Consider the following 19,176-nt stretch of genomic DNA (forward strand, 5'->3'; position numbering starts at 1 on the left):
TATGACCCGCACCCTCCCCAAAGGTGAAGAAGATACCAAGATATTTTTATTAAAGTCTCCCTATGTGATAAAGATGGAAAATAATTAGTGTACCCTCAAATGCATACACAAACCAATAATAGACACTTAACATCAGTATCTAGCTCTTGTTTTCACAATGAATATGTTTAAAAAATTCTTGCTTTTGGGCCACCCTCTGTGATGGAGAAAATCTTTCAACTAAGAAACTGTGAAGCCTTCTATGACCTGAACAATCCAGTTCAATGGTCTAAAATTTTTGGGCAAAGCCTCATTAACCGCAGGAACCTGGTTACCAAATTTTAAGCAAATCTGTGCTTCTTCTTGCAGAAGGTGGATGGATTGAGAATTAGCATCCACTTCTGTATCCTTGAGCCAAACGCCTGCTTACCATTCTGATAAAATGGTGGTGGAGTGGTGTTAAAGGGACCATATGTCAACCAAGAGCCTAGAATCATCCAGATTGACAATCACAGTGCTTTTCCAGATTGGATACATGCTACTTATGTACCTTTCTTCTAAAAAGTCAATAGAGGGGAGGAGTAACTACAGCTTGGACTTAGCTTGTTTTTTTCCATTGAGTCAGGGCTAAATTAATTTTTGAACAGAATAAGAATTTAGCTCTTCTTGTTGCAATTCAGGGCCTATCTCGTTTCCAGTCATTATGTGATTTTTTTTTTTTTTTTTTTTAAATGTACAATGACAAATGAAGTTGTCAAGCCCTAAAAACCCTCAAAGAATGTCTCAAGCAATTTTTTTTAACAAAATAACTGAATCTGATACATGCTGATCAGTTTGTTAAGAGTTATTGATTAGCATAAAATAAAATATATCTGTCTTGGCTCAAAATTTGATTTTCTCACCACCAGCCAAGTTTCTAATATCACTAACAAGAAAGTAGCACAAAGTAACCAAGTAATGCCCAAACATTATCTTTCCATCTACTTTAACATGAAACAGCATTTCTGCAAAAGTTCTAATTTACTATACCTTGTTTCCAAGCTCTTGGGAAACTGCTAAAGCTATAGCTGTTTTTCCTGTTCCAGGTGGCCCAGCAAAAAGAACAGCTCTGCCTGACATTCTTTTGGCTTTGATTAGGTCAACCACAATTCCAGCTGCTTCTCGGGCCTGTTGTTGTCCTACTAAACCTGCTGCATTTTGAATAGCCAGTCCATTTTCATCCAGTCCTAAGCCCTTAACATGGGAATGAGTAGAAATCCTCTGTGTTTTGACTGTTGATTTCACTTCTTCAATTTTCATTCTCCTGAAATGAAAAATTCTTGGGTGATAATGATTGTCACAGTTAGCATTATCAAACCGACCAAAGCCAAAATTCTTTGGAGATATACAATTTGTCCAAAAGCATTTGGCTTTCCTTCTCTATGAATTTAATTGTATAGTCAAAATTGGAAATAAGAGCTGGCTGAAGGCCTATTTGTTAACGTTTCCGAAAGCTATTTTAACTGTCAACACAGAAAATGAACATTTGAACATGCTAAGGTGAATTTGACCCCCTTGAAAAGTATCCCTGCTAAAACCAATTCTGTATAGTTACCATTTAATCTCTGAAAATATTGACTATCCAACCTTTACTGAGGTTACATACATCAAGTTATATTTTGCTTGAATTCAACAGGAATTAGATAAGCTTTGAGACTGGTCCTAGTTGATAGGCAATCCCATTTATTGGATCAATTTTCTTATTGTCAAATAGGCATTAACATAAATGTTCTGAAGATGACTTGAAGTAGTCATCTAGGAACATGTACTACTTTGCTCTTTTTTTTTTAATTACCTATATTTGGCATTGAAAACTGTTGAGAAGAAATAAAGACAAGAACAATAGGGGCAAACCCACAAAATCAGCAAACTTTGGTATATAGTCTAGGGCTATATCTATTTTCTTTAGGGGGCGGGGGAGAGGGGACTGGACACAATTGCAATGGTATTATAATGGAAAAGAACATTGAATGGAGATTATAAGGGTATATTAGACAATATACCATTGGTTGCCTTATAACAACCTCAACCTTCATTTGGTCTTTAGATCTAACTCTTGAAGTTTCACTTTTAGACTACAAAACTTAATCGAGTTCATCAGAAATAAGTGAGCTTTAAAGGAAGCTTAGGTAAACAGGTAAGGGCATATTATACAGCAGAAATCATTGATAGTGATGTTGAAGACATGATCTTCTCACTTAAACACTTCCAATCATTGATAGTGCTTTGGCTGAAAAAAGCTTGTCTAATTTTTTAGTTAACTGAGGGCTTATGAAGCTTTTTGGAGTGACCTTGTTTTGTCCTTCACTAGTTAGCTGAGTAAAAAGTTTCTTTGGTGTTGGTTGACATATTTGTGCGTTTGTTGAATTTTGCTGCACCTACATTAGAAAGCCAAAGACGGTAGCATAGGGCAGATAGACTTTGACTAGATTGTTTTATTCCAAGTCTAGAGATAAATTTAGCGATCTTCCTTTGGATCCTTCGTATATCACTTTTGTAAAAGGGACCAGCAAGGTAGGTTCCAAAATCCAGGAATGGCCTCACAATTGCCTTATACAGCTTCATAAAGATTAAACATGGCTTGCTAGGACTAGTTCTTTTAATAAGTACAAGGCTGAAGTTTGCTCTTGAGGCTGGTGAATGCAGAGTGTTTGCAGAGCTTTAGGAGTTAACTATAGTGACTCCCAGGTCTTTATCACGGGTGCAAATTGAGAGAGGAATGGGGTGTGCTGTTGTGTTATCTGTCATAGTACATTGGTGCTCATGATTATAATGGTTAAAATGAATGGTGACACCTTTGGGTATATCTATTTTTTCTAACCCATCATAAAATACAAAAGTAAATACAGAAAAAAAACAGGAATAAGAGAAAGAAAAAAAAGAAACACCACAACAATTAGAACAATTTATAAAGAACATCTATAAAACATTGAATACCTTTTACAGACATAGAGCTTAGAATATCACTATATAAAAAGGGGATACCATGGATGGAAGCTGATTTTGCCATTGTGCTTTGAAATACGTTTTGATAGAGCTATTGCTGGGTTGGCAATTTTATAATTGCAGAACATTACTGAATTTCAGGTCCACAATGGTAAATGAAGTAAATATTTTGCAAATTTCAAATATACTGAATGGAGTTTATGTTTATTTGTTTGTAAACAAATCTTCCAAAATGGTGCTGTGTATAGAAAATGTGGTAGCAGTGTTAAATTATACAGTTTAGCAAGAATTGTTTGGTTGAAATGATTTTTATTTTTGACAACTGAAGCATAAGCCACACCACATTTTTTGCTTTAGGGATGGGCCAATTGGTAGACCAAGATAGACAAGTTTTTCAACTGGCTTTCCTAAAGAATGTCCCAGTTGGACTGATGGCATGGGACCTGAATTACCCCAATTAAATAGAAGAATGTCAGATTTGTCATGATTAAATTTCAGCCTCAGTTTGGAATATTCACTCTCAAGTATGCTGGAATTTTCTTCAATAGGCAATAATGACCTGTTAAGATTAAGGACATCATCTGCATAACAGACATGTCTCATGTTTGTTGCTGTGTAAATGCATGAGGATAAGCATTTTGATTGAGTATCTAGGACACCATTGTTAAAAAGAGTAGGCAAAGTGATAGCACCTTGAAGCACACATTTATAAACAGAAACAAAACTACTCAGATCACTTTGTGGGGTACTGGGACAAGAGAGTCAATATCCTGGAGCATGTGTTAAATTAGATGAATGTGCAATTTAAGCTGCTAATGTAAATTTTCTAAGGTATGAATAAAAGAGGGGTGAACACCTCTTTTTATCATGTGGAGGAGCATGGCTCTGTGTACTAGTAAGTCAAATGCACACCTAACACTGTGTGCTGCTAGAAAAAGACTTTTCTGGGCCAGTTCAGCCTCTGTTAGGGCATTAGTTACAACACTAAGGGCATCAACACATCCTATTTTATTCTGAAAACCAAACTGGTATGGTGGAATGCTACACTTCTCCTTTTAATTCACCAACAAAAAGCAGCTCAAACAGTTTACAGAATGTAGTAGAGATTGTTATAGGCCCAAAGGTCAAACACTGAATTTTCTATACATTTTCGTTTATTGGAGATGGGAGTGAAATCTCCAATGCAAAAAGACAACAGTAATGTAAAAGTATCAAAAATCCTCTGCATGAGAAATCCTAGGTGTGACATGAGCACTAATATTATTTATACTAAACAAAGTTTTCTGTTTGAGCTTGAAGGCTGCTATTATTATGGCTTGCATTTTAACACCCTAGGTAAACTGAAAGAAATTCACCAAGTTCATATTTATACTCTAAAGTTGAATCTGGTGATGTAAATTCATTAGAAAAATGTATTTTTCACTCAGATAAGGGAATATCAGAAGCTTTGGGAGTATTCGAGGATGTGGTGTTTGGGGGAGCAAGGGATTTCCCAATGGAATTTGGCAAAGCAGAAACTCTAAGCAAATAAAAATCAACAATGCCTGCCCCATGACAAACTAGTTCACTAGCAAAAATCTTTTTGTATATGAAGACAAATATCATTCAAAACACCAAGCCTAAGACAATCATTATTTTTCTAAATAGAAAATAAAAGCTTTGCATGAGAGCATGCTTTGGAGAGTTTTGTTTTTTGACCAATTGGGGCTTGAGTGCTGATGTGTATTTTTCTAGTTGGAACAGCAGCTTTTTCAGCTCAGCAAATCTTAGCACAATAAAGAACAAGAGCAATATGTATTGCAGTTTCATTGATCAGGCGAGATTTCTGAAGAAGATGGAAAGGAATGTTAATTAATAAATTAGAATCAAGAACTTCTTGTTATTGGAGCAAATGAATCTTATTCCAGTCAATCTTTGAAAACTAATTACAAAAAAGAGAGTTGCCACCTGTCTGCATATGCCTGTATGTGATCAAGGTCAAATTGTATTAATGATTTGTCAGGTACACTAAATAGTTTTGAATCGTCAGCATTGAGGATTGGGTGGTTGCTGATTTTGGGTATTATGTTGTTAATACAAAGAATAAACAATGTTAGTCCAAGAACAGTTCCCTGGGAAGCACCACTTAGGACTCAGCAAGGTTACAAGTAAGTACATTTGCTGTCTGTAGTGAAGAGTTATACCACCAGAGATCTATCAGCCAGGAACTCCTTTAGTCAAGCTACTAAATCTTGGTTGATTCCTGCTGCTGTTAACTTAAAACAATGTAGATTGTGTGGGACCTTGTCAAATGTTTTGGCTAGGTCTAATTTTTGGCTAGGAGATTAAATGTTTTGGCTAGGAGAATCAAATCAACAGGAGAGCCTTGGTCCAGTAGCTGGGTAATCTATTCAAAGTATCTAGAAGGCTGTTTTCTATAAATGTTCTAGGAAGTAAACCATATTGCTCTTTGTAGATGATGTAATTATTAACAAGGTGTTGAAAAAGCAGGGTATTAACAATCCTCTCAAGGATTTTCATGGCAGTAGATGTGAGGTAGATAGATCTATAATTTTCAGCTTTGGATCTATCCCACTTTTTAAATTAGGCTAGTTCTCATCAGGAGGGAACTTCCATGCAATCAAGTGAATGTTGGAAAAGTATAGCCACTTGATTGATCTTCTGGTTACTGAACGTCACCTCTTTATCTTCACTTATTCCCAGTCTAAACAACCTAGTCTTCTTAAAATAAATTTTCAATTCTATTCTTGTGCCTTGAGCTCTCGAAAAATCTACAAACAATTCATTTTGTTAACATTTTTATCTAGGACATTCAAATCATCAACATAATCTAAGCCTTAGAGGGTTTTACTTTCCCATTTGATTCCATACTTTTGCATAGCCTATGCTGTGTTTTTTAGGACAAAAGCCATCAAAATGATATCATAATCAGTCAGGTTAAACTGAATATCTTCAAGGCTATATAACAGATAGGCCTACCCATTATACAATGGATCAAACCATGGAAACAACAACAACAAAAAAACACATTATTAAGCCTATATATGGGCCCATCAGGGGTGTGTGGGGTGCATTGTCAGAAGATATTAAAAGGAGAGTAAAATAAGGAATCTAGTGGTAAGCCTACTACTTTCTTTTATTAAAATGTTTCTTTCTGGAAAGCTGATTTTCTACATATTTACCTTTCAAATTCTTAGAATACAATATGATTTATTGGCTAAAATAGAACACAAGCTAGCATAGGCAGGTCAGAACAGTTACAAAACAGATGATAAACATAATTACAAAGTTAAATCAATTATTAAAATGCAAAACAAAATAGGGAACAAAAGAGTTTTTGCACCTCATGGTCAACATTTGGGGACACAAGTCAGTTGGGTATTTGGAGCTCTACAAGCATTAAGTCTTGTATTAGGGAGGACTGGGGGATTTTCTTTGAAGGGGGGAAGAAGACGTTGATGATAGTCAGAACTAGGACACTTGTGCCCAAAGTTCAGGGTAAGGATGTGATGTTGTGATTCCAATGTAGCAAGTTCAAGTCTAGCCAAACCTTCATTGTAAGTAGTATAGGATGTCCCCAGTATAATTTTTATTGCTCTTTTTTGAATGCTTTCAATTTTAGAACATTGGGCGTTGGTCAACTAAGGGTGCCAGACAGGGTAAGCATATTCAAGACAAGGTCTTACATAAGAACAATAAATTATTTTAAGGTTCCAGATTGATATAGGGAACTGTTTAAGAAGGGAGAAAGATTTAAGGAGAAAACTGCCAGATTTAAGTAAGTGAAAAGTGTGGGACTTCCATTTAAGGTCATTGTCCAACTGCACACCAAGCAGTTTAACTGTATTTAAATTTGGTATGCAAAGGTAATTATTGATTGGGGGTATATTTTTTAAAAAGGAGAATAGCATTAAACTGCTTTTAGGTATGCTTAGGTTGAGTTTAACATTGTCAAGATCATTCTTTAAGTTGTCAATGAGGGAGTCAAGTTTAACAATGGAAGTATTATAGGTTTGACAAAGGTTAAGTAATGTCAAATCATCTGCAAATTTAAAAGCATTGTCAAAATTTGGTAAAACCTTATTAAAAACAATTAAGAATGCTAAAGGACCTAATTTAGTCCCTTGAGGTGCTCAACAGGAAATCGAGGTAAAACCTGATGAATCTCTGTTATGGAGGACTACTTTTAGCATTAAACTGCTTTTAGATATGCTTAGGTTGAGTTTAACATTGTCAAGATCATTCTTTAAGTTGTTAATGAGGGAGTCAAGTTTAACAATAGAAGTATTATAGGTTTGATAAATGTTAAGTAATGTCAAATTATCTGCAAATTTAAAAGCATTGTCAAAATTTGGTAAAACGTTGTTAAAAACAATTAAAAATGCTAAAGGACCTAATTTAGTCCCTTGAGGTGCTCCACAGGAAATCGAGGTAGAACCTGATGAATCTCCATTAGGGAGGACTACACATTGCTCATGACCAGACAAAAACAAGCTACCATAGGTAGAACAAAATCTCTGACTCCTAAAGCGCTTGCATTATCAATAACCACCAGACAATCCAAGTTGTCAAAGGCTTTGCTAATATCAGCAAAAACAACCTCAATGTAGGAACTATTTAACTCAAGATGTTTGAAAACAGTGTCAAGTATATAAATTAAGCAATTCATGGTGCTATGATTTGGCCTAAAGCCAAACTGATTTGGATTGATTTTACCTTGAATATAATCAAAGAAGAAATTGTAAATAAAACTTTCAAAAATTTTAGAGAAAATAGGGGTTTTCAATATTGGTCTTAAGTCAGGGGGAACTATTGGGGTCCTATTTTTTGGTAAAGGTGATATAATAGCTCATTTAAAACACAATGGAAAAATACCATCTACAAAACATTGGTTTAAAATTGCAGTTAGGGGTACACTTAAATACTAGGCACATTTCACAATCAATTTGGTAGGGATATCACCTGAATATAATGACTTATTTGTGTCTAGATTTTTGAATTTAAGCTGGGTCTGATGTATTTTGATCACAGGAATGTCACTCACTGCACTGTTGGCTGGCATATTTTGAAGTGGCAGGTGAGTTTTACAAATTGAAGCAAAATAATCATTTACAATATCTGCACTCACTGGGTCACCATTACTATCCAGTAAGAAGAAACTTTGAAGAAACCTCTCTCATGAGATCTTGGATACAATTTGCAGAAATTCTTAGGGTTAGAATACAGTAACTTATTGAGCACAAGAGCACCATGCTCCTTTCTTGCTTTACAGATTTCACTAATAACAATGTTTTGAAGTTTTCAAGAATCTTGGAAAAATCCTTCCTTAAAGAGTTTATCATGTTCATTTATTAGGCAAAAAATTTGTTTAATTATCCATGGTTCACAATTGGATTTGTGATTAACTTTTTTTTTTCACTGGAAAGGTGTCACAGTATAACTAGAAAAGTTCTGCTGAAAACTTAGAAACCATTTCATCACCATTGGTAAGACATAGGATATTGGCCCAAGATTTGGAGCTAAGTTTTACTTTGAAATGGGTGATCTTCTCATCAGTAATGGGTCTATATGAATAACTGATCAATGGTTATGGGGGAAAGGATGATAAAGGGGTCCAAAAGATACATAGATGGTCACTTGCCCCTAATAGAGGGGCTATTTTCAGGGCACAGTAGTAATCTTCAATGTTGGTAAAAACCAAGTCCAGGGTTTTATCAGCGTGTATAGGTGGCTTGACTATCTGATCAAGGCTAACAGCAGAACTAAGCCACATTGGTCTAGCTCATTAAAATCACCACATAATATAATTGCAGCATAAGGGTACTTGCAGTGAATTCTGTCAGTATAAAGTTGTAGATATGCTGTCAGCTCCTTCTTAAATTCACTACAAGGAGGGTAATAAATAATTCAAAAGAATCATGCAAGATACTTCTTTTGGGAGGTTTTTGGGTCTGGTCCAGAGCCATAGGACTTCACTTTTTGAGTTGTTCTCCATTTCAGAAAATGAAAGAATCTGATTTGGGAGAGTACACTGAAAAAAAAGCCACTCCTCCATCATGAGATAGAGGAATACCATCTTTGTCCAATCTGGGCTTAAAATGGGAGTCATAATTAGGAAACAAGCAAAAATCTTCAGTGGCAGACCATGTTTTGGTAAGGCAAGCAATATCATTCAGATTTTTGTTAAGAATAATTTGTAGTTCATCCATTTTATTTACTAGTGACCTCACATTTGCAGGAAGGATTCTAGGAAATGAGTAGGAGTTATGCATCATACCAGGGTTTCTGGATTTGCTATAGGATAGGCTACTTGTTGTAGATTCTTGTGTTCATTTGAGGCAAATAACAAGACTGAGGAGATGGACTGATTTGGCAGTTGAAATGGGAGGGAGAGGGAACATAACATAGAGGTCTTCTGAATAGGTTTGTTTGGTGCTGTTGAAAATTTAGAGTCATGTTGCTTTTTAGGGCTGGTGAGAACAGTGGGCTGGTTTGGCAAACTTGGTTTTTGATCAATGTTCACAGCAATAATATCAGGAAAGAGTTTGATAGTTGACAAGACTATTGGACTATCCTTGCTTAAACTATCCTTTTTTGCAGTAATCTAGGCATAACTAACTTTTGGTCCATTTGGAACATTCAATTCCGGCACACTGTTTGTGGAAATGTGACCCACAATCACTGCATATTAAACAGTTAAAAATTGCCTGTTAACAGTATTCAGGGCCCACTCTCCTAGTCACTTCAAAGTTTGAATGGCTAGGATAGGTTTGAATGACTTAGTATATGCCTACTTATTATAGCCTACACCTAGTCAGAGTAATTAGTTAGGCTATATTTTATTGCATCTGGCTATAAAGATGGGCACAGCCTAGTCTTTATTTAGAGTTTCAACTAGGCTATCTTTCTAGTTTGCCGATTTCTGTAGGCTTATCCTTTGGAATTTTGTCTTTCAAATGACACACCAGTGATAACTTTAGTGATACTTGCTATTTGGACATTATTGTTATATCCTATAGAATGCAGGCCAAGTCTTTTGACATTAGTCAATGAGAAGCATAGGATATTCCCATCTTCATGCAGGGTTTTACTACATATACTCAAATATGTCCATGACATTCTAAAGTGATTTGATAGCCTACTAAGGTGGGGGAGAGCTGGTCTCCAGCAGAAACTGTGTAGCCTGTTGGCTCTTGACAGCCTCAGGTCTACCACCAACTCAAGTTTAAATTTGTGAAAGCAAACTTTTATGAGTTTTTACTAAGATTTTATGTAAGCAATTATGTAATTTATTTGACAGACATAAAACATTCTTACTTCAAGTTACTCTTAACCTTTGACTTGTTGAGCACGTGCTGCCTAAATTCAAATTGTTAATAGAAGCTTGAAAGATGCAGTGCTGCGAAGGAGAATTCCCAAACCGTGTGAAAATATTGCCAAAAAAAGTGAAAATTGTCAAAAATCTGTAACCAGGGCCATAGCCAGAATTTTCGTTCCGGGGGTGGCTTACGAATTTTTTGTTTTAAATATGTAAATTTGGTTTATATGTATTTTGTTACGTCTTTATGGGTTTGACTAGAACTGGGGGGATCATTCCCTCCTTTGGATACGGCTTTGCCTGTGACTTTTTTTAGAGCCTGTTTCTTATCAAAAGTTAACTTTTCATAAGCAACATTAAACCTAACAAATTGTATACATTATAGGTATTGGCACGACAAACTAATTCTTTAATGTGTTAATTGTTATAAAAGATTTCTTTCTTGAAAATTTCGGCTACTATTGGGATGACGCACATCTTACAACTGAGCTTTTATTATGTACTGTTTGATTTGGCTATAAATAAAACTAGATAACATTGATAGTTAGATGGACAGCGTCAGAAATTCTCGATTGTTGTTCCAAACTTTGGTTTGAAACGGCAAGTTATTACTGACCGTGGCATCATTGCCTAATTGGGGTTATTGAGAAGGAAATACTATAAAATTCAGAAAACAATTCTACCAAATTCTAAAATAATTAATTACATCATTCCTAAGAGCACTTCAGTTTATCTTACATCCAGTTCCCCTCCCGATATGCAACTATATAGTCCCGACAATATATATACCATGCATTTTGCCATGTGTCAGTTAACAAATGTTTCAACTTAACGCGCATATATTGAATTAACCCTGAAAAAATTAAGGAACGAAAAAAAGCGTGGAAAATATTCAATTTGAGCAATATACTGTTACCCCCTCCCCCAATGCCTGGAAGTTGAACATGATTGAACACGATCGGACAATAGTCTGTTTTTCAGATAAGTGCTAAAATATCCCTTAGTTGGCAGCCATAGAGCTTAACCTAAAAATAAGCTTATGCGATCCCAAGTACATAAATTCATTGATTTTAATGAACCCAACAAAAGCTACGAGTCTGAGAGGATTTACGTGATTTTCGAGAAAGAAGAAATAATTTTCGAGACAGGGACAGCTTCAATACCAAGGTAAGTGAAGATGCCCACTTGATGAATCTTTTCACTACCCAACGTCACCTTTTTATCTTCATTTATTCCTAGCCTTAGGGACTTAGTCTTCTATGCATTAGAAAATAAACGTTAAGAAGATTAAGTCGCTAAGGCTAGGAATAAATGAAGAAAAAAAAGGTGACGTTGGGTAACGAAAATATTCATCAAATGGGCAGCTTCACTTACCTTGGTAGTGAAGCTGTCCCTGTCTCGAAAATTATTTCTTCTTTCTCGAAAATCACGTAAATCCTCTCAGACTCGTAGCTTTTGTTGGGTTCATTAAAATCAATGAATTCATGTACCTGGGATCAGCATAAGCTTTTTTTAGGTTAAGCTCTATGGCTGCCAACTAAGGGATATTTTAGCGCTTTTAGGACAATTTTTCACCTTGGGTGATAATTTGGTGTCTGAAAAACAGACTATTGTCCAATCGTGCCTTTTAAATGAAAAAAAAAATCAACTATTTATGCTACAGTCCTAATCAAGAAAATACAATTTAAAAGATCAACAAATTGCTCAATACCAACTTGTTTCCCTTTGAAAAATAAACTGTTTCCGGGATAGTTGATATGGGTATTCATTCACTCGGCATCAAGTTCGGTTAAACATCCAATGCATCTTCAGTTATGAGAAAGCACATACATTTTGCATCACCCGTTAACTACGAAGAACAAATTTACCTAAGTTAAGAAGATGTATAGTTTCAAAAATACAAAAAACATAAGCAAATGGTATAATTTATAATACGAAACTTCTAATTGTGTATTATTAGAAGTTTTTTTCAATAAAATATTTTAAGATGGGTAATGAATTGCTATTTTTTGGTGATAGTCGGCTTTTTGTTTCTTTTCGGATGCAAACACTATGCTAATAAGATTATTACTGAATTAAATTCAAAAAAATATTTTTCTCCAAGTTAGTCTTTTTTTAGATTTACTGTCACATCCAGTTTAATTGTTTATTAATCCCTCCTTCCCTCCTAACCCTGAGATATAATCTGATCTCAAATTTATCAACTTTCGTTATTAACAAAGGCTACATCCAGACATCAATGAAATGTATAAGGGGAGTAAAATGTCCCTGCTAGATTTTTAGCCATGTTAGACTTTAAAAAAAATTTGAAGGGGGGGGATGTTTTAATTGAAAAAAGTCTTTTTGTATTTTTTTATTGAAAAACAGCAAATCTGTCCCCTATACATTTTTTATTCCTTTTTGTGTTTTTGTAAGTTGATATCACTTATAAACGGGGATAGACCACAACCCTGCTTAACTCCTGATTTAATGCGGAACCAACTACTACCATCAGTTCCTACCTTAACCGCAGCAGTGCTACTCTAGTATATAGCACTAATAACTTTACTGTATTTGTGTAGTACACCCGACTAGTCCCTGAAGCAACACCGAAAACCGGCGCCGTGCCACCGAAAATCTTATAGCGTGCCACCGCCAAAAAGGCGTACACGCGCCGACATCTTTGACGGAAATTTTAAGTGCCGAATTATTTTCTGAGATTATTGAGGCAAATATAATGCAAATTCTACTATCTAACGGCACATTAAAAAAATTCGGATCCTCTCATAATGTTTTTGAATCTATTCGTCAACTATGGACTTCAGATCATCATTTACTTGTTTCTGTCCTCTTTGCTACAATGCAACATTTTCTAATTAAAATGAGTTTCGACTTACCATGATATTCCTCGAATAATTGATTTATAAATTTTTTACCATATGCAAAAATGCACCTCTTCTACAAATGTCTGAAAGTAAGGTAGAAAAATTTTATAAGTAACAATCAACGCCCTCCCCTACCCAAAATGTTTTTTTATATATATGTACATGGAGCCATGTACAAAGTGGAAGAACTAAACTTATATACAAAATCTTTGTCTTCCTAACAGTCTTATCGAAAACATTCAAATTTAGAATAGCAAGGAATTCCTTTAATGATTCTGTGATTTAAATGAGGTTCTTAATGCTGATGTTCAGTTGCCCATGTGCAGGTTGCTGATAATCTGCCTCCATAGTTATTAAGATATGAACAATGCAGATCCCTAGAACGGGGTTTGCCCACAGGATGGAGTGCAACATTCAGTATGATGCAAAGTATTATTCAATACAAAGGCCCTCTGACAAGTGTTTTTGGTAAAATTGGGAGACCTGACCATGATCTAGATGATGGGGAATATGAATTGATGCGTGGCCTTTGCTCTCTAATACCAAATTTTTCAGTCGAGACTATTAAGGGAGAATTCATTCCAACCCTAAATATTGCTCTGCTCTGGCTGGGCCTCCTAAAAGGTCAGTTTTAGGAGCATCCTAATGATAGTAGATGTATTTTGCTTCTGAAGGAAAATGTGACACACAAGCTTTACTCTCGCTTCCCGAGGGATGATATCATGGTGACAGCTGCTCTTTTGAACTTCAAAACATTCAAGATAAATAAAATTGATGAGCGTCTAGACCTTTTTGGTGAATCACTGACAAGAAGAAAATTGTTATTCAGAACGCTTCAGCCGCTAGTGCTGGCGGCTGACATAAGGTACTTTATCTATTCTCATAATGTACTTTATCTATGAGCCATATTTGTTTAAGGCCGTGATTAAGTGAACTTGAAAACATCGAGCTTCAGAATTGAAGTAAGGTTACCCTTCTGTCTTTTAATTCTCTAGAGATCGTCGATTGTCAAAACTTCAAATAGCACCAATTATCAAGTCTTGTCAAAGGTTTTGATTGACAGCTTCCTTTGGTGAGATGCTTCAGCCGAGAAATAATAATATATTTGACAGTGTCTTGCAAAGCTTGGTTACCGACCAAGGGAGATTAGAAAATGAGCAAAAGAGCACTATCATTCTCAAGTACAAAATGCCCATGTATATGCAACTGTGACGGCATGCATAGAATGCATTTTAAAATTTATTGTTTTTTCCACTTTATTTCCTAGGGATAGGCTATTTAAAATACCTCATTTCATTAATTCGAAACTAAACAGCGAACTTAGTTGAAAGCTTTCTTCGAGGATTCTTAGAAAACCAAAGTTTTCTTACAAATTAAATTAAAAAAAAAAAAAAAACTGAAAGTAAGGAGTGACATTAAAACTTAAGACGAACAGAAATTACTTCGTATATGAAAGGGACTGCTTCCTCATGAACGCCCCGCTCTTTACGCTGAAGTTTTTTACTGTTTTAAAAAATAGAGTTAAGAGGAAGAGTCAGACTTTAGCGTGAAGACCGGGGCATTGATGAGGAGACAGCCGCTTTCATATATGAAGTAATTTCTGTTCGTTTTATGTTTTAATGTCACTCCTTACTTTCAGTTAAAAACACTTGTTTTTATTTAATTTAATTTCTTAACGTTTTTTAATCAATGCATGTTTTGATTTATGCTCTCCACAGATGAATAATTAAAACGAAATTTGGGTATTTATTTTTTTGGCTAAATGGGTTTCTCATAGTTTTGATCAAACGATTTTGAGAAAAAAATAGGAGCGGGGAAGGAGGTATAGTTGCTCTCCGATTATTTGGTTACCTGAAAAGGCAACTAGAACTTTTAATTTCTTACGAATTTTTTTATTAGTAAAATTATTAGTAAAAATAAATTTTACTAGTTAAAGACATACGTAACTTACAAATTAGCTTACGTAAGGAACTTCTGTATTCTCACATTTTTATTACATATATGAGGGGGCTCACCCCCTCAACAGTACCTCCCTCTTCACACTAGAGCTTAAATTTTGTCCCGATTTCTTAAGAATGACCCCTGAATTACAAAAGCCGTAGAATAAATAGTTGAAATTCTAAAAATACTTTAGTGTAGAGAGCGAGGTATTAGGAGGAGGTGAGCCCCTCATATGCGTAATAATTTCTGTTCCTTTTAAGTTTTAATGCTGCTCCTCACTTTCAGTTGAAAAAACTTTGTCATATTTATTTTTTCATTGTGTTTTTTTTAATAATAGTAGGAAATCCTGCGCTCCCTTCATGGAAATTTTCTTCCTCCATGAAAAGTTTCCCCAGCATATCCCTCTCTTCTCAACCCTGCCCCAGACCAAATGAAAACGCCCCTGAAGACGTCTGTACACTTATAAGGATTTAGTTATAAGGATTTCCGACTACGCTGAATAAAATGGCTATCTCTGAATTTTGATCCGGTTACTTTGGAAAAATAATTAGCGTGGGACGGGGGCCTAGGTGCCCTCCGAGATTTTGGTCACTTAAAAAAGCCACTAGAACTTTTCATTTCCGTTAGAATGAGCCCTTTTGCAGCATTCTAGGGCCACTGGGTTGATACGATCACCCCTGAAAAAAAAACAACAAATAAACACGCATCTGTGATCTGCCTTCTGACAAAAAATACAAAATTCCACATTTTTGCAGATAGGAGCTTGAAACTTCTACAGTAGTGTTCTATGACTTTTAGGCAGATCACGGATGCGTGTTTATTTGTTTTTTTTTTTGTTTTGTTTTTTTTCCAGGGGTGATCGTATCCACCAAATTGTCCTAGAATGTTGCGAGAGGGCTCATTCAAACGGAAATAAAAAGTTCTAGTGCCCTTTTTAAGCGACCAAAAAAATTAGAGGGCACCTAGGCCCCCTCCCACGCTAATTATTTTCCTGAAGTCAACGGATCAAAATTCTGAGATAGCCATTTTATTCAACGTAGTCGAAAAACCTTATAACTATGTCTTTGGAGACGACTTACTCCTCCATAGTCTCCGTGGGAGGGGTTACAAGTTAAAAACTTTGACCAGTGCTTACATATAGTAATGGTTATTGGGAAGTGTACAGGTGTTTTCAGGAGAATTTTTTGGTCGGGGAGAGGGGTCGAAAAGAGGGGGATATACTGGGGGAACTCTCCATCGAGGACTTGGTCATGGGGGAAGAAAATTTCCATGAAGGGAGCGCAGGATTTACTAACATTATTAAAAAAAAAAAACAATGAAAAAATATATATGAAAAAGTTTTTTTTCAGCTGGAAGTAAGGAGCAGCATCAAAACTTAAAACGAACAGAAATTATTACCCATATGAGGGGCTCACCTCCTCCTAATACCTCGCTCTTTACGCTAAAGTATTTTTAGTAATGTCAACTATTTATTCTACGGCTTTTGTGATTCAGGGGTCATTCTTAATTAATTGGGCCAAAATTTAAGATTTAGTGTAAAGAGAGAGGTACTGACGACGGGGTGAACCCTCTCATATGTGTAATAAAAATATGAGAATAAAAAATTCTTCACGTAAGCTAGTTTATAAGTTACGTATATCTTTTACTTATAAAACCATTCGTAATAAATTAAATTTCTAGTTGCCTTTTTTTATTAACCAAAAAATTGGAGGGCAACTAGGCTTCCTCCCCCGCTCTTTTTTCCCAAAATCATTCGATCAAAATTATGAGTAAGCCATTCAGCAAAAAAAAAAAAAAAAAAAATCAAATTTTGTTTCAATTATTACTCTGCGGTGAGCCAAAATCAAAACATGCATTTATTCAAAAACATTCAGAAATTAAATAAAAAAACAAGTTTTTTCAACTGAAAAAGTAAGGAGCGACATTAAAACTTAAAACGGACACAAATTACTTCGTATATAAAAGGGGCTGCTTCCTCATCAACGCCCCGCTCTTTACGCTAAAGTTTTTTACTGTTTTAAAAAGAAGAGTTGGGAGAAAGAGTCAAACTTTAGCGTAAAGAGCGGGGCGTTGATGAAGAAGCAGCCCCTTTTATATACGAAGTATTTTCTGTTCGTTTTAAGTTTTAATGTCGCTCCTTACTTTCAGTTGAAAAAACTTGTTTTTTTATTTAATATATTTAAAATCAGCATTAAAATGCGATTCTTTTGATGTAGCTATTGGTACCAAAATTCCATTTTTTAGAGTTTCGGTTACTATTGAGCCGGGTTGCTCTTTACTACAGTTCGTTACTACGAACTGTTTGATAAAGTTGGAGGACAAGCAATATAAACAAAGGTATTTTATTTCAAATGACAATACAATTAAGTATGTAACTACAAAGAAGGATAGAATGTAAGGAAAATGAATTTTCCTGTTACCGGTACTAGACGATTAATCTTATAAGTACGGCTCTTGTATTGGAACCCCCTGTGGAACTTTGGGATCAAAGCATCAATGAAGAATCCTTTCAGCTTGGGAAAAATCTTTTCGGTCCAAAAGCCTGGATTGCGGTCTATCTTTTCAATGTAGAAGTCTTTCTGGGTAAAAATCATGAAAAAGCAAGTATATAGCTGAGCACATTCAAGCTGACTGATTGTACTTGGTAAAAGTAGTCGTGGCCTCGTTTGGGGTTGACCAGTCCATTCTTTCCAACTTCCATGCAATAGTCCGTCTTAGACTCTTTTCGGTTCTTTATCCACTAGCCTATCCCCAAATTTCTCGCAGTTTCGCAGTTCCATACCTCGCTTTGATTTAATTTTCCCCATGATTTCGGCTTTGTGTGCATAACTTTCCTGAAGGCTCCTGACTATTTCTCATTTCTATGTTTCTTCATTGCATTGAAATAATTTATGAAAATTTCACACTATTAACAAGCAGCTGATTATTCCAGCTTGTCATTTTCGTCTCTAGGGGTTATTATCGGCGATCTGAAACGATTCTTTATGGCAACCGACTTGTAAAAATTTCAGGTAGCTGAAAATATTCTAGGGGACTGTTAGAAAACAGGAAAATACATCAAAAAATGGTTCCAGTCATCTTATAGGTTATTGTCTTCTGCACATGATAGTACCAATTTTGTTCCAAAAGCAATATCCTTCATAGAGTACACTTGTGAAAAATACCTAGACATTTTCTAAGATTTCTAAGCAATTAGAGGAAATAGAACAAAATCCTTTCAAACATTTTGTAGCATCTTCAAGAAGCTATGGCCTGATATTAAAAGCGGCATCTTCCGCCAATGAATACTTGAGTACTTTTTAAATATAAATTTTCAATTTAACATGGGATTTTCGAGTTCCATCAGTTCACTTAATCACCCCCTTAATCAACCCTCCAGGTCCCTCTGCTTCAAGTTGTGGTGAGCATATTAGTACAGTAAAAATTCTTTCGCAGGAAAAGGAGAGGGCCCTCGAAAAGCCTAAAGAGGAGACTGTAATTTCTGGTGCTATCAGTGAACCAGCTACCCCAATCAGTTGTGTAAATGTGGCTAGTGGTTTTTCTCAGAAGAGGAGTAACACTAAATATCCTCATGATCATACATGAAAAAAACGAGGCTGTTCAATCAAATAATGTGTCAGAACAACAACATAGAACAGGTTGAAAATGACGATGTGATTCGATGTCAAGTAGATTAAATTGGGGTTTGTCAGCCCATACCAGAAGATCGAAAGATCCTGCCCTAGTTGATGTGATCAATACAACCATTGCCTTCTGGAAATTATATTTTACTCAGCTGCCATAGATTGCAGCTTTGGCAAGAAAAATTCTATCACTGGCGGTAAAAAGTGCCATAGCAGAAAGGGTTTTCTAGGGTGCAGGACTGTTTGTTGCTGCTAAGCTTTATGCTCTAGACTGTTAAGCTCTATGTTGGCCCTACACCGTGTATACAAGCTTAATTTTATACACGATAACTACAAGCTCGTCAAAGCTTTAAAGGAAAGTGATACGGTATATTTCTGGCTAATTGTTTTTATGGCACTTGGTATTAACCAAGTGACATATAGCAATCGCCAATTCTGTCGGTCTGTCTGTCGGTCCCGGTTTTGC

The 19,176-nt window shown here is 35.6% G+C and overlaps 1 protein-coding gene across 2 annotated transcripts in view; it reads right to left on the minus strand.

Moving 5' to 3' along the window:
• Window positions 1-10,389, minus strand: part of LOC136031282 (ruvB-like helicase 1) — a 36,094-nt gene extending 25,705 nt beyond the window's left edge. The window contains exons 1-2 of one of the 2 annotated variants that reach the window (XM_065710725.1): window positions 10,282-10,389; window positions 1,009-1,282 (exon numbers count right to left, since the gene is read on the minus strand). In XM_065710725.1, coding sequence (XP_065566797.1) covers window positions 1,009-1,278 — 270 coding nt within the window. In that variant the 5' untranslated portion in view covers window positions 1,279-1,282; window positions 10,282-10,389. The remainder of the gene's footprint in view (window positions 1-1,008; window positions 1,283-10,281) is intronic. The other variant, XM_065710726.1, reaches the window with a different exon arrangement.
• Window positions 10,390-19,176: the final 8,787 nt, after the last annotated feature.

Source organism: Artemia franciscana, chromosome 9 (assembly GCF_032884065.1).
Source record: "Artemia franciscana chromosome 9, ASM3288406v1, whole genome shotgun sequence".
In the NCBI taxonomy this organism is placed as follows: domain Eukaryota; kingdom Metazoa; phylum Arthropoda; class Branchiopoda; order Anostraca; family Artemiidae; genus Artemia; species Artemia franciscana.